The 15,986-nt window shown below is 42.2% G+C and overlaps 1 protein-coding gene across 1 annotated transcript; it reads left to right on the top strand.

Moving 5' to 3' along the window:
- The first annotated feature begins 362 nt into the window (after positions 1–362).
- On the top strand, positions 363–9,378 carry UBE2B (ubiquitin conjugating enzyme E2 B). The gene is made up of 6 exons (XM_086851537.1): positions 363–516; positions 3,516–3,596; positions 4,316–4,341; positions 5,396–5,485; positions 6,670–6,758; positions 7,535–9,378. The coding sequence occupies exons 1-6, from the start codon at positions 473–475 to the stop codon at positions 7,661–7,663; spliced, it is 459 nt and encodes a 152-aa protein (XP_086707663.1). The 5' UTR covers positions 363–472; the 3' UTR covers positions 7,664–9,378.
- The last annotated feature ends 6,608 nt before the right edge of the window (positions 9,379–15,986 follow it).

Genomic DNA, 15,986 nt, shown 5'->3' with positions numbered 1-15,986 from the left:
ACCTCACGAAACAGCGCTGCTGTTTGCCCGGCCGGACCCGGGGTGCGGCACTCCCGGGCCCTCTCCCGGGCTCTCTCCCGGCCGGACCCGGGGTGCGGCACTCCCGGGCCCTCTCCCGGCCGGACCCGGGGTGCGGCACTCCTGGGCCCTCTCCCGGGCCCTCTCCCGGCCGGACCCGGGGTGCGGCACTCCCGGGCCCTCTCCCGGGCTCTCTCCCGGCCGGACCCGGGTCCCGGGCCCTCTCCCGGGCCCTTTCCCGCCGCCTCTTCCCAAACTCCGCCGAGCGCGGAGCCGCGCGCACGCCCCTCCCCGCGCCCCCCGCGCGGCAGGATGGTGCGGTCCGCCCCCCCCTCCCCCGCTGTCGCGATGGTGCGCGCGGCGCCGGCCCCGCCCCGCGCACGGAGCCGCCATTGCGGGTTGTTTGTGCGGGCGCGCAGCGGGCGCCGGCGGGAGGCGGCGCCGCGGCTCCGCCATGTCCACCCCGGCGCGCCGCCGCCTGATGCGCGACTTCAAGAGGTGAGCGGGGCCCGGACCCAGCGCTGCCCCGCGCCTTTGTGCCGGACCCGGGGCTAGCACTGAGCCCCCCGGGGCAGGGGCGCGCCCCGCGGGGAGCGGCGGTGCCGGGGGGAGCGGGGACACCGCCGGCTTTGTTCGAGCCGCCTCGCCCGGGCGCCGACGGCTGGGGGCGTGTGAGGATAAAAGTTGGAGCGGTGGCCGCGGAGCAGGGCGGCTGGGAGTGCCCGCGGGGTCCCGGGGAGCCGGGCGGGTGCGGGCGCGGCCGGGGGCCGGGGTCCGGCCCGCTCCCCACCGCCGCCAGCTGCCTCCGGGAGCCGCAGGCTCCGGCTTGAATGGCTCCGGCAGAATTCACAAGTGTGCCGGCCTTCTTGGGTCGGAGGGTCGCTCTGAAAATAAGTTTTTTTGTGATAGGTACCTGAAAAAGAAGCGCATAGAATTAGCGAACGCTTCGTTTGTGTGTAATAAGAGCCAAAATGGCCTTTAATGTTGTTATGCACGTGATACTGTGTTTAAAGTTTGCAGTCGTGAGGAATCTTGTGTAATATATGCCAGCTGCTAAAGGAGCAGTTATTAGTTGCACGCTTTTAAATGTTAATGACTGAACCACTGACTCTGGAATAAATGATTTTCACTTTGACACGTAAACACATTTGGAGTGTGGAAAAGGGTGGGGGGTTCCCTTGTAATATTTTCAGTAAGAGTTCTCCAGACTAGGTCGCTCAGGAGTAGTTGGAGGTGAGTCAGCTTTTATATTGTCACTTTTTTTAGCATAGCTATGTTATACTAGCCCTTGAAAACACATCAGTAAACACTTGACGTGTATTTTAGTTGCTTAACGTGGCTGCACGTAAAGCAACAGCGACGAAAGCCTGATTCGTGAATCTAGAAGCAGTAGGAGGTTTTTGGGAAGTGGAGCCCTCCCCTGCTGTTATGTGAGTGTTGGTGTTTGTTAAGTGGGTGTTGCTTGATTCCCATTCAAATCAAAACAGGATATTCAGACTTTTTATTGTATTTGGTTACACAGATGAATCAGTGAATTTTTTCAGGCTGACTAATTAATTTTTCAATATTGCAGTCAGATGTGGGTTTTATGCCTTTATATTCCTACAAGGAGTGGTTTAATAATTTTGAAGTTAAGACTGGAGAGAAGACTCTAAAGCTGTGAAAAAATATAACCAAGTAGACAAAGTAAATCAAATCTGTTTCTCATATTTATTGCAACTCTGATATTCCAAAATTTATGTAACTTTTTCATGTCAGTTTTTGTTTTAATATGCTCTTCTGTGCTGCAAGTTATATATTTGTTTCTTATATTATTTTACTTTACACTGAAATAACAGACAGTGAGCTGTGAACTCTGATTCCCTTCATTAAATATAAACTGCTTTTGCATACTGTGATTGTCAGGAGCAATGAAGAGAGAACAGTTCAGCAGATTTCTTACCCCCTCCAGTTTGTTTGAATAAACCAAAAGAAAAAAAAAAAGGTTATTTATTTATTTTGCTGATAAAAAGGGAGTACTAATACCCGCTGTTTAGGACTTTCAGGATTAGTCCTATTTGCAGTCCTTGCCAGATCCTTTCTGTAGTTAGACCCTGTGACAGGTAGGGTGCACATGTGCTTTGAAGTTGATCTAAAAACCAAAGTCATCTCCCAGATGCATTTGTCAGGCTAATGCTCAGGTACTGCTGCTGGCCTGCAGCCTGGCTGTCACATAGGAAGAAGTCCTGTTCCTGCTTTCCCTGACCAAAATAGAAGGTGGTTTATGCTGTTGATACTCAGCTGTCTGGACTGTGTGTGCTCAAAGAGCAGAGATGTAAACACAGAGTTCAGAGGGGCTCTGAGCAGCTTCTGTGCTGCTCTGCAGGGCAGTGCCACTACTCAGCATCCTTGGACAGCATGTGGTGTTACCCCAGGCTGAGGCAGTGCGAGTGCAGGGAGGATTGCCTGGCTGTGCTGCTGACAGTCCTCAATAAATCTGCATTTGTACATGGCATTTAGTTAGAATTTGTCCCTTGGTCTGCAGAGCTTGTTGTAGTGACTTGTTTATAAGTGTGCTGTGATACTATCAAACCTCATGGTAACACTCAAAATTTTTTTGTGAGACAAGGATAGTCACTGCATTTTCCTTATTCTTGCGTAGTTCTGGAGGCAAAATAGGTGAGGGGAGTAGGAGCTGTCACTGAGGGGGTTTAATGAGGTTGGGGCCCACCGGTGTACATTCTTCAGGGTCTTGTGATCCTTAATACGGATCCAATGATGGGCAGAGCGGGGCATTTGGATCCTGCCCTTTGGCTGCAGTATGTATTTCTGGTTCCAGTTTGTGAAGCTTTGAGTAAGTAACATGCTTTTCCCTAGTCCAAGGATTAAGGAACTAAAAATAATGTAAAATGTTCCCATGATTGCTTTAGAGATAAACAAATTTGTGGGACTGTAAGAGGGAGGACCAGCAAACAGGTTTCCCCTTTGCTCCCTTTTGAAGCAATTAGCTTGTCAGTCAAAATAGCCTTATACCAAATTTAGCCACTTCTTACAGATCTGGGTGTGCAGGAAAAGCTTCACAGACAGTCCCTTACCTCGAGTCCCAGCAAGATTGCTCTGTGTGTGTCACTGCTTGGATTTCAGCTCTTGGTTGTGGCTGCAGCTTGTTCTTCACTGTGGCTGCCAGAAGCAGTTGCTCTCTCATGGTTCAGTGTAGCACCATAAATCCCAGCTCTCCATGGTGCTATAAGTAATTCTTAGTTAGTCCTTTGCTCCCTGAACACTTAATCAGATCTGTTGTGCCTTTGTGTCTTGGTATAAAACATGAGAAAATCTTGATGTGTGTTGCCTTGTAGGTCTGTATTTCAGAGCGTTGCTAACCTGCATGTAATGCTTTCTGTGTTCTCTGATCTGGAATGAGAAAATATTTACAAAGTGTGGATATTACTGGTAAATTATATCTGCAGATGGAACTATTTCATGTATATGACTTCTCATTCTATGTTTGTAATTCTTAGATTGCAAGAGGACCCTCCTGTGGGTGTCAGTGGTGCACCATCTGAGAATAATATAATGCAATGGAATGCAGTTATATTTGGGTAAGAGTTTTTGGTCACTATGAAATTCAGTATCAGAGGGCTAAATATAACAACCTGTTTGTACAGTTATTCTCTTTTTTCATGTATGTAACACCTTAAACTTAAAAATTGGCTAAGTGTTATGGTAAAAATCTCTTTTCCCAGATAACTGAGAATGGTTAGGAAGACAAAAATTTAAACTTTAAATTTGTTCAGCTTTTTTATTGAATACAGCTTGCATGTGGCTTAATGAATAGGTTATACTGTGTTATAAAAAAGCAGGATTCCTCTTCAAAGTACATAAATGCCACATGTTCTCAGCCATTATATCCAGATGTATTAGTGATTGGATTGAATCCTAGTAGAACAAAGGTCCGGGATCTCTCTGGGAAGTTACATTGCATATCCTGTGGAAGAGGAAGTGGCTTAGTATCCTGACATAAAACTGAAGTGTGCTTGCTAATAATCTAGTCATTTGTTCCCATCTAGTCACTTAAAGGCATACATTAATGTTTGGGATGATGATGATGTAGATATCCCCAATAGCAGAGTAACTATGGGAAGTGTCTTAGATACAACAAAGCTCTCAGAGGCTGCCTATGGATGCTTCTCTAAGCATTTAAATTCTTGATTCTACCTATATCTTGGGGAGGATGAGAAAGAAGGTGTACTTTTATTGTGCCTATGTGGAAGTAGGTAATGATCACTTTTAACTGGAGTTTGTTTTTAAAACCTTTCAGACCAGAAGGGACACCTTTTGAAGATGGTAAGTTGCTAACTTTTGTATCCTTTGTCATTCTAATAAATGTTGGCAGTACTAACATTGTTCTGCTTTTGAAAAATAATAGATGCTTTTCTATTATTAATAATATTAATAATAGATGCTGTGTTTCATTTGAAACAAACTAAGTAAGTGAAGGAGTAAGGCTTGTTGGCTGTAAAAATGTGTATCATGATCTAAGCAGTGTCTTGTCACACTGGCCCATGGTTGGTTAGAAAGCTACAAAGCAATGCTTCTGTCAAGGCTTTTTCATACATACACACAAGAGCTTTTAGCAGAGGTTATTGGCCTGACACCACCAGGTGTGTTCACACATCTCTAGCTGAGCTCAACAAAAGCTTTTCTCTTTCATCTTTTTTGCATGTTTGATTCATCACTGTTCTCCTAATGAAGAACAGGTGAAAAACGTTGAGTTGTTCTCAATATTGAACTCAGTAAGGTTGAGGGAATCCCAAATTTGTGGATAAACATGAAAGCTAGTGTGTAATGAGCTTCCCTTAGGCATATGAGGAATAATGAGTTTAATAATTATAGTATTATTGCAGTAATTGGCAGCAGATGGGTTTTTCTCTGTGTTAGGTTGGAGGAGTTACAGTAAATTATTCACTGATCCATAACAAAGGTTTTCAGTGAATCAGCTGCGAGCTCCAAAGACTGAGATTGCAGATTATGAAATTCCAGTGTTTCTTTGCTAGGACCACAATATCTTCTTAAAGAAATGCCTTAAAGTCACTCAAGTCCATGGACCCAACATACTGGGTCATGGAAAAGTGGGATAATGTTGGATATGGCTGCCTTTGCCATGTATACAGTGAGTCTCCAAGGTCTTACCCAACCTATGCTGCTGGGTTTATCACTCTAAACATAGTTCCCAAATCACTTGAAATATATGAAAAGCAATCAGATTCAGTGTTCTTTGTTTATATAATGGTGAGGAGAAATACTGATCATGGAGCACATAAATTAATTTGCTGTCTGTGTTTGTGGATATGTTCTTTTGTTATTGATTGTGTGATTGTATTTATCTTTGTTTGGACAGGTACTTTTAAACTAGTAATAGAATTTTCTGAAGAATATCCAAATAAGCCTCCAACTGTTAGGTTTTTATCAAAAATGTTCCATCCAAATGGTGAGTAAACCATCTTTATTTAGCTGTAATACTCATTAAATACTACAGTGTGATCATGCATTCTCTGAAGCTCCAGAATGCTTAATCTCTCGTCCCCTAAGTATTTCCATCCCCTACGAAGATGTCTAGGACAGAAACTGATGAAAAATTAAGAGTTATGATGCTATTAAGAAACAGCTATGTGCCTCTTACTAATCAATATGTAGCCTCAGTAGCAAAGCCTGTGAGTATTTTCAGCAGCAGCTGCACTTAGGTTGGTTTGAAGAGGCAGTTCTGGCTGCAGATTCCTGCCCCCTTTCATTTAACTGCAGCCGTGTCTTGCAGCCACATGATGAGCTGCAGGGAACTGATGGAGCCAAGTGTTACTTACTTCTGCCAGGTGAAAAGGTGAAAGTCTCTGCTTTTGTCTGGTGCTGTGCCAGCCAGGACTAGCACAGGGAAGAAAATTCAGATGCTGTCATAGAGGAGGCATCTGACCCAAACTCAGTATGAGGGCAGCTATGAGTGTGCACTGTGCACTGATAGGTTTTGCTGAGTACATGCATGCAGAAGAAACCCTGCCTGCTGCTCCTCTGTAGAAATTATGCTTCACATAGTGTGCAGGCCACTTTATCTCTGCCATATGGTTTGTAATTTGTTGGGAACAAGCTGGAGGACAAGGGTGTAGAAGTTTGAACAGTGAGTCTTGGATTCATGTGAACTCCATTAAGACTGATAGGTATCCAGACAGAGGTAGGATTTCAGGCACTTTCCCATATATTTTACTGTCTGCCTTGGTGCCTCTCACAGTGTGTGTAAGATGTGTGAAAATGGGGCAGGAGCTGCTCAGGGTGTGATGGCTGTGAGTGGTTCCACTCCTGCAGTGAAGGCCTCACTGCTCTCTGGGAGACCTCTCCACTGTGACAAGATTGGTCAGTCACACTGGAGGAGCAGGACACCAAGTCTGCCCCTTCCTGTGCTAATGCCATAATCTTCAGACCTTTCTTGTTTCCCTCTTAGGTGTTCTGTTAATTTCAGTAATAAATCTTCAAAGTATATGTCAAGCCCCAGAAGCTGGTGAGACAAATGCTGTCCTCTTTCCTAAAGCATTAATCTAAGCACAGACTGAATTGGAAAAATAAATCTGACTTGAATAGTGCCATCAATCTGACAGTTTCTAAGTGATATCTGTGTTGTATTTACAGTATATGCAGATGGCAGCATATGTTTAGATATTCTTCAGAATCGCTGGAGTCCAACATACGATGTTTCATCTATTTTAACTTCAATTCAGGTAACTTTGCATCTGTTTTACCAAATAATTTTGTTACTGTTGGTCTGTATTCCAGAATTCACAACTCAGTGATGGGGATAGCCAGGTATCAAGGGGAACTTCAAATCCTTATGAGCTAAGCAGTTCGTTTTAGATCAAATAAAGGCAAAGGTGCTACATAATTACTAATTCTGAGCTACAAAACTGCCATTATATATTTTGCACAGGAAAGCAGTTACTTTCTGGTTTGTGTTCATTTTTAACTGGTTTTACTCAAGATAGGATACCAGATGCAGAAATTTGCCTCACTGTTTGAAATACTTAACTTTACTGTGAAGCCCTCAAAGGGACAATATTGCTGAAACGCACTACTTGGAATAAGTAAAAATGCCCTGGCACAGTGGAAATGCACAATTCCTTTGCTCCTTGTGATTGCTCTAATTTTTCAACAGTGATGTTTTGTAGGAGACATCTTAAACCCCTCTTCAGTCCTGAATGACAGTAGTAATGTAATTACCAAATAGTCAGTTAGCTCCATAGTGCTGACTAGTGCAAACTGTCTCTGTTTGGTTTGTGAAGCTACAAGTGTGTGCAGCACTGATGCTTAGGCAGGGTGTAATTTGAGGTTCAGCAGTATAATTAGGGGTGCCTAACCATGAGTTTAACTAGGTTTTTTTTCATCTGGGCCATTCTGAGTCGTGTCTGCCTCTGAAACACATTTGACTTGAAAATAAATTTATTTTTTCCTGATTTAAACGTGTTGGTTTGTCTCACATTATGTTTTCCCCTTTTTCCAGTCTCTGCTTGATGAACCCAATCCAAACAGTCCAGCAAACAGTCAGGCAGCACAGCTTTACCAGGAGAACAAACGTGAATATGAGAAAAGAGTTTCAGCTATTGTCGAACAAAGTTGGAATGATTCGTAACAGCGCTGTGTTACTCTCCATCCTCATAATCATTATGTACAATTTAACTCTCAATAGAAAGGCTACCAGAAATTTCAAGTGCCACAGTTCTATGAATTTGCATAAAAACTCATTTGCAAACAAAATTAAGCCCTCCAGTTTAGGGAAAGCTAAAAGCTTGTGTATCTCAATTAACATCCTTTTTATTGCATGGTAAGAACTAAGTTATTGCTACATAAATTTGTAATATATCCTGTTTGTATTTTTTTTTTCCAAGTGTATGTTGGTGTGGAGTTTTCATGACAAGAATATACACATTTTGTAAATCTGTACTTTTTCAAATATTGAATGCCTTATTTTTGAATTCTTTAGATTTTTAAATTGGAGAAAAGCACTTAAAAAAGTTTTTATATATGAATATTTAATGTAAAACTGTTAAATACATAACCTTAGTGCAAGACATTCTGCTCTCACTCTATCTTTTTCCAAGGGCTCATTTTTTGTCCATGCTATTGATAGCCTGCACTTTACAAACAGAAAAGTTAATCCACAATGCAACTGTCTTCATGGCATGTCTTTGCTTCTGCACCATGGCTTGCCTTGATTCTGTGTGTCCTCAGTTGTATGAGGAAGAGACGTTTTGGTAGTTGTCAATTACAAATGGGGAAACAGATGTAATGATTTTGCTAGAAGTCCCACCTTAAACCAGCAGCAGACTTGCAAACATAACTTGGATGACCAGGCTTGGTGATAAAATTATCTTTATTTTTCTGAAATATTGTACTTTACCAACCTGGAAAACGTCATCTAAATCTGTCCTATATTCACATAGTGATACTGTAATATAGTTTTGAGTATCTTCTAATAATTAAAGGTTTCCCCTTAGGTTCCCTTGGGGCTAGGGAAAAAAATCAGCAGAAGAAAACATCTACAGATCTAACAGAGTTTGGCTGTGTACCATGTGGTCCAGTCTCATGTCTGTATCACACAGGCTCCACATATTCTTAAACTGACAGTTTAAAGAACTTTGGCTTTGTTTTTGTAAGTGTTGATTTGGTAATTTCTTACTGTATCCTGTAAACCACATTAGCTGACTAAAGAAAATAATTAAGCCACTTTTTTTCTTCCAGCATTAAAATATTAACAACTTTGTTACAATTCCAGCCAGCGTTACATATATATTAAACTCCCCAAATCCCATACCAAAATACAGCTCAGTGGTACCTAAGAAGCAATGGAAACTGATTTCACCTAGAAAATAAAATGTTTATTTGCAGCAGTCATTACTAAAAGTTACTCTCAATGCACTGGAGAAAGAATGTCAATTTATACCTCACACCTGCTTGTAAAGGTCTGTGGTTTCTAGGAGCAGTACTCAGGTTCAGAAATGGCACTCGGAATACTGTCAAACCAGACTCTGTTAGTAGCTTCTGGAGTAAAACTACTCTGCCTTGGAGAAGCATTAGTGTGCAAAGGCTCAGAAAACATCAATGCTATGTAATAACTTTGTTCTCATTAAGTCAGTTTGCTTTCCTTGAACTGCTAAACTTGTGTTTAAGAATTTTTCAATGTATGATTAATAACAGAAACTCCCAAGGATCCAATTTGCTTTTCGTTTCAGTGAAGTTACAGTAACACTGACAAAGTGGTGCTATGTGGCTTAAAACAACATCAATGCAAAGATTTTTTTTGTTCATAAATACAAAATGGAAAAGCTTCCTCGTTCTAAGAATTAATCTAAACTTTGAAGATTTTTTTTTTTTAAATTTGCCCCCTCTTTCAGAATTTTTTTTCCTTTGACGTGAGCATGAGCTGAGATTTGCTATTCATTAGCATTCACATTAATTTAATTATTCCTGAACAGCCAGTTTGGCCCAGTTACAGTTTGATGACCGTCAGAACGTGTTTTTGTGTCTCTGGGATGGAGGCAGTGCATATGTGAGAAACAGAAGTGGAGCAGAAGGGGGTTTAATTAACGCTGTGCCCTGCAGGCTGCCTGTGCTGGGACCCACATTGCTCAGGGACAGGTGTGTCTGAAGGTGCCTAAGAGCATTCTCTGTGGAGGGCACAACTTGAAGCCTACCCTTAGTGCTAAGTCTGGCTGGAACATGTCCTGCTGTCCCTCAGACAAAGGCAAGGTGCTGTATCCCAGGGTGTGGTGGGGAGGAGCATTCCCTTGCAGACCAGGTTTCCCACCTTAGCACTGGGTGATGGCTCTGCAGAGGGGAATGTGAGAATCCAGGCTCTGTGATGACCTGTGGGGAGACACTGGTGCTTCTGGAGGTGGGATCCTGGAGCAGCTGGGGGCTGTGTGCTGCATCCCCAGGAGCTGTGGGGGAAACGGTGACTTCTGTGAGCCCTCCACCAATACACACGAAAAACAATCACGGAGCATAGGTTAAAATCTGCTAAAACTTGCTGGAAAACATTTATTACTAGGCAGAAGGAAGCACACCAGAGGTCATGGTGTAAAAGACACAATGTCCTGCTCAGTCCAACTGAGGTGAGCTGTCAGCACTTGTCGCAGTTTCAGAGACAGGCACACAACAGAATACACTGAGTTTTGTGCAACAACAGCCCAAGTTTATTGTTGGGCACCCCCTTTTATACAGATTTCAAATTTCTGGTGCTTACAGCCATGGTTGGTTGGGTTCTCAGCACCGCCCCAGTCCCTGGCCAGTGATATATCTGCATTCACAGTTCAATGGGATTGGCTGGGGTCCCGTGTTTGAATTCAAGTCCAACCTATCATTATCATACCTGGGTCCTTCTTTACTTGTAGGCTGGTTGGATTTGGTTCAGTTGTGGCTGTCTATTTGTGCAGTTTCAGACTGGTTTCAGCTGTCACGAACGCTCACTGGTGCAGCTCTGGGCCCATAGATTCCTCTTGCCACCTTCACATGCCTGTGTTCAGCATCTCCAGTGGGTTTAGATGTGCTGACTGTTCAGGCCTGTGTGTTCCTTACTACTCCCTGCTCCCACCACCCTCCTTTTGGGACCATCTGGTTCCCTGGGCTGAGCCCTGCAGGCTGCCTGAAAGCTGTGTATGGGTGCTGAAACAGCAGGTCAGGAGTGTGGATAAAGGACAGATAAAAGTCCTTTCCCTCTAAGCTGCAAAGAACAGGAGTGATGGCAAAGACAAAGGTTCAAGTGCACTGATTCACAAAAGCACTCAGTAGTCACAATAAACTTTTTGGCACAGTTACCTCATTGAATAGTGTACAGGGATGCTTGATTTTTAATGTATTAGGAGATGTAATGCACTAAGTTTGCTAGGACAGTGGGATTAATTAAGGAAGGACTGATGTGTTGACAGTTTTGGATTTATAGCTTCTCAAGGGGCTTTCATTCATTGGTATTAAGCAGCTCATAATCACTGCTTTTGATTTTGGTTATATGAAACATTGATTTCATATAAAGATTGAAAATCACAGTGAGATGTCTTTAAATCATTCACCCCAGAGTTTTTGTCCTATATATGCATGTCACAGGTGGACAGACAGAGGCATCCAGTGTTCTCGTGTCAGTCAGGAAGCCAGTGGTGGGGCTGTGGGCGTGAACCATTCCTGGGCATTCCCCAGTCTGAGTTTCAGATACAAGAACACCTTTGCCTTCAGGTTTATCACACTAATATTATTCATAGAAACACTGCACTGCTGGTGCTGCTTTCTTCAGATCTCAGTTCCCTAAAGATGTCTCATCCAAATACAGTCCCAAGCCAGAACTACGGGACTTGGATCTTCACAAATGTGATTAACTTCCCAAGTGTGAGTCGTCCCATTGGGATTCTTCACCATAGTACAGATAAATGTGTGTAATTGAAGAATTGAGGCCTTAGGCTGTGAGAAGTGAAGTCAGAGCTTGAGGTACTATATTTGCAGCTTCTTTGTGGGAGGTTTTGTATTAATAGTCAATTAATTCAGTATGTCAAACAAATAAAGCTTTAAATATTTAGAGATTAGGATTAGCCTAATAAAAAATTTACAGGAAAAAAGGAAGATTCTCTGATCATTACAGCGGCATTGAGATATTCAAAATAAAATATATAGGATAGTAGACATATGTAGGATATGAAATATGTAGGGTAATGTGGACAGTTGAGCACTTCACATTTAACATGTCAAGGGTCATGATAATAGCTTTTGATGTATATAAAAATGCACCAGGAGGGGAAGAGACTTCCCATCCAGCCAGACTTCCCAACCTGTGTTTTTATTTAAGGTTTTTACTGTTTGTGGAAGCTGTCCCAGGCAAATACTATGCCTTATTTGTTTGGAATTGTTTTCTGGAAGGAGAGAGGTGTAATCAGCAGGCAATCTGTTGTAATGTGTGAGTTGGCAAGGCAGGTTTTCCACCTCTGCTTCGGATGGGGCTCCATGGTGAGTAGCTGGCTGGACTGAAAGTGGGAAACAGTGACCAGAGACTCTGGGTGAGTGGGCAGCATTTGTGTGAGCAATGCCAGCTCCAGCACTCTATTTAATTTGTTGTTTAAGTATTAAAACAATTATCTGACCTCCTCTCCCTGATTTTGTTAATCTTTCTAATGGAAGAGCTTCAGCAGAGTACAGAATGTGCGTGTCCTGTGTTGTCACACTGACAATGGATCACAGACCCTCCTGAGCACACCCAACTTCCTTAGAAGCATAAACTGGTACAAACCCTTGCATCCAGCCTTGGGCCATATGCACACCGTGTAGCCAGAGCAGTGAGTGATTTAGGAGGCATTCTTTTTATTTCATTAAAGTTTTTGGGGAAAAAAACAGTCCAAAACTAGAAGACCAGGAAAGAATTATATGTTATTGCAGGCAAGTGGACAGTTTTGTTGAGCATGAATCTTCACAGGTAATCTCTGGAAATCTCTTCAAATTAATGATGGTGAAAGAGGTAAGAGGAAAAGGAGTTAAATCTAAACAAAAATTAAATATGTAGAATCAATGAACAAACCCCATTAACAGAATGCTGCTCTGCTTTTGCTGTGCATTCAAAGGATGTTTTCTAGAAAATAATGTGTCTTGGATTATGTTGTGTGTATGTACACAGGACAGGGATTTTTGAGGTATTATAGAAACTTTAGGTAGTAATGTTTGAAAATAAATGGGCTTTAGGATTTGAGGAGCTTTTTTGCCTAGCATTGTTGCTGCATCTCAAGTTCATCTCATGGCTCAGCCAGCATGAGCAGAGAACAAAAAATAGGCAGAACTTTTTTAGACTTTCTGGTAATGACTGTAATTAGCATCACAAGCTATAGAAATAGTGATATTTCCTAAAGGTTTCTTGTCATTATCCCCTGTTTCTGCACTGAAAAGACCGATTTTTAAGACAGGGTATCTTCTGTATTTGGTACTGTCCCACTAATGGCAACATTGAGCCTCTGTGAGGTGAATCCATTCTTAATGCTTGTGTCTGCTGTGGTCTGTGTGAAGGCTGTATCCTGCCAGAAAGCAAACATGCTTCTCTCAAACAGGGGATGTTTTTCAGTATCCAGAGCGAACCCTTTTTCGTGATGTGGTCAAAATACATAGTGTGGGATTTTCTGAGGTGCTGCAAATGTTACTAGAAGAAAGTTTGTTTTAAAATCCCACTATGTCAGTGCTTCAATTGGAAGTTCAGTGAGGTCATAAAATAAATTATTTTTGCCCTTAAACAAGTGCCAGAGCTGGGTCACACTGCTGCAATGAGGGAGACATGGTTTGATGGCACTGATAAGAGACCTGGCTGTAGAGGCTGTTAGTGGTGAAGGTGGGCAGATGTCCCTGCCCAAGCCTCCACCTGTAGCACAGGATATTCAGCCCTCATCCTCTAGAACTGAAAAGATCTTGTGTTTCTTCCCTTGTTTTTCAGTTTGGGTCATTAACCACCGTGTCTGATGCATTTCTAAGCTGAATAATTTTGACAGCTGCCAATTTGGTACACATACCATGGGCTGAGCTGGGAGCCACCAAGCTGGGGAGAATTCTGAAGCCTGAGCAGGGGCTCTACCTGGCACAGCAACAACCACAAGCATAAAGGGTGCCCTAAATACGTATTCACCAGGGAACAAGTTGGTCAGAGAAAGGTCACCTCAAGCATCTGAGACCCACAGAAGTTTTTATTCTGGATAAACCTCTGCTTGCAAAAATCAGTGAATACATTCACATTGTTTTCAAAACCCTGTTGAACTTTTAACTGCTCAGTATCAGTGTTAGATTATTAATTACACTGTTCATTATCATCACCATTTATTTATTCTGTTTTTTAATATTTTCTGGGTTTTTTAATATTTCTGTCATATATTTGAAATTGATTTGGGTATGACTAGAAGGTTATGGGTACAGAGGCTTGTCTAAAATTCTGCCAGACAACTGCAATGTCCAGTAAATGTAAATATCTTTATTTTTTTACTTCATGTTAGTGCTATCATGATGGGACTTGAAGGATTTCATTCTGAAATATGATACTTCACACAGGCTGAGGCAAATTGTCTTCAATGACTGACCAAAGTGGGAAGAAGGCAGAAATACCATCTCCTCTGAATTAATTATGAACCACACAGCTCTTGCTGTTATCTGTTTACACATTATTGGCCTTGTGATGTGCTGGTGAGAGATTTTCTTTCACTGTCTGGTTCAAACGTACATTAAGTCCAATTTCACTAAGAAGGCTGCTCGCCTGCCTGGTTGAAAGGGTCATTGTGTTAGTTATTACAGTGTTTTCTTTGTGCTCACTTCCCCCAAATTCCAGTAACTATTTTGTAGAAAAGTTTGGAAGTGAACTTTTGATGCCTGTGAAAGCTGCTTCATTGACTTTATTGACTTCAGATCCTGAGGTTCTTTATCCACAGAGATCTTTAAAAGGACACTAAAAAGTTTCAGCCAAAGCTTATAGAATTTGGTACTTATAGTTAAGTATTATACACCCAATGCTGTTCCCACGGAGATCTAAAGGAATTTTTCCATTGAATTAAGTGGTAGCAAAGCATACCCTTTATTAAGTGAGAAAAGGACTGGACTGGAGAACTCCATCTGTTGTTCCCAGTTTTGTTTGTGTGTTTGTTCTTCTGTATAAAATAGCAAAATTAAATGTTAGGTATTTTCAGTGAAATTTTCAGTATTTGCATTTTGATCATCTGCTTCAAGCTTGTGTTTGGGGATAAGGGGGTGTGTTGTTCTAGGGTGCTAACCCATGAGGCAAAGGCAGAGCTCTCCTTTCACTCGCTGCTGGTGTCTTTCCCTGCACTCTGGGATGTGAAGAGAGTTTCAGTCTCCCACGTCCCCTGCTTGGGAGAGGTCAGAGGTACAGCTGGTGCTGTTGGCAGGTGGTGCCAGCGTGCCTCTCTCGTGGGTTCTGTGCCACATATTCTTGAGGACACTTTTAATGTCAGTTTGTGGAAACACCAACTTGTTATAGATAAATTCCAATTATTTACTAATACTCAAAGAAATCCCAGGTAGACTCATTTAGAGTTTGGGATATTGCTCAAAGGGTTGTTGAAAGTCCCTGATGAGCTCTGCTCCAGCCATGGCTTTGAGTGAGGGCTCTGCTGCAGGCACATGGCCAGATCCTGCAGTTCTGGCGTATAAACTTACAGAAAAAAATTAAACTGAGGCCTCAAATTGTACATTATGGTGCTAAAAAGTGTTTTTGGTTTAAGCTGTGTCATTAAATCCTTGGCGATTGAAGTCAACAGATTTATGATTGATTTAACCAGAGTGAGGGTCTTGTCTATAATGAAGTCCTTTCATTTTGTCTCACTGAGATTCCTCTTGTTCTTTCTTAGTGCTTCATGACACATTCACTCCATCCTTGCCTCAAACAAAGAGAAATTATACTATCATGATCACCCTTTAAATATTTTCTATTTGGGGACTTACTGAAAAGGCTCCAGAGGCAAATTCTTGGTTTAGAAGTTGCTATTTATGTCTAGACACATCTGAATGTTGTTAGGCTTTGAATGTCCTGGATTGCTTGCTACTTTCTTTGTAGAGATGGATGAGTCAAGAGAGAGAGCACATTCTTTTAAATTAACTTGAAATAAGCTTTATTAGGGTTCTATTTGTTGCAACTGGCTTCCTTGACAAAAACACATAACAAAATAAGTGACACCACAAGGAAAATCCTTATTTACTGGTGTTTTAAAGCAGAGCAGAAACAGGTTCCTCAATACATGACATTGGATTCTGTTTGCATGTTATAATTTGAATTATTATAATGTCTCAGACTCCTGGTCATGGCAAGGAGCCTACATGGGCTCTACACAAACAAATCCACTGCCTTGTCTGTACTCCAAAAGTTTGGAGTAAAGACCCTCAAAAGGGTTTCCAGCACAGCTGTAAGGCAAGCACAGGGAACAATCAGGCACAGAAAG

This window comes from Cyanistes caeruleus, chromosome 15, assembly GCF_971803275.1.
Source record: "Cyanistes caeruleus chromosome 15, bCyaCae1.hap1.1, whole genome shotgun sequence".
Classification (NCBI taxonomy): domain Eukaryota; kingdom Metazoa; phylum Chordata; class Aves; order Passeriformes; family Paridae; genus Cyanistes; species Cyanistes caeruleus.
Note: the sequence above shows the minus strand (reverse complement) of the source record. Positions and strands in the feature narration are given on the sequence as shown.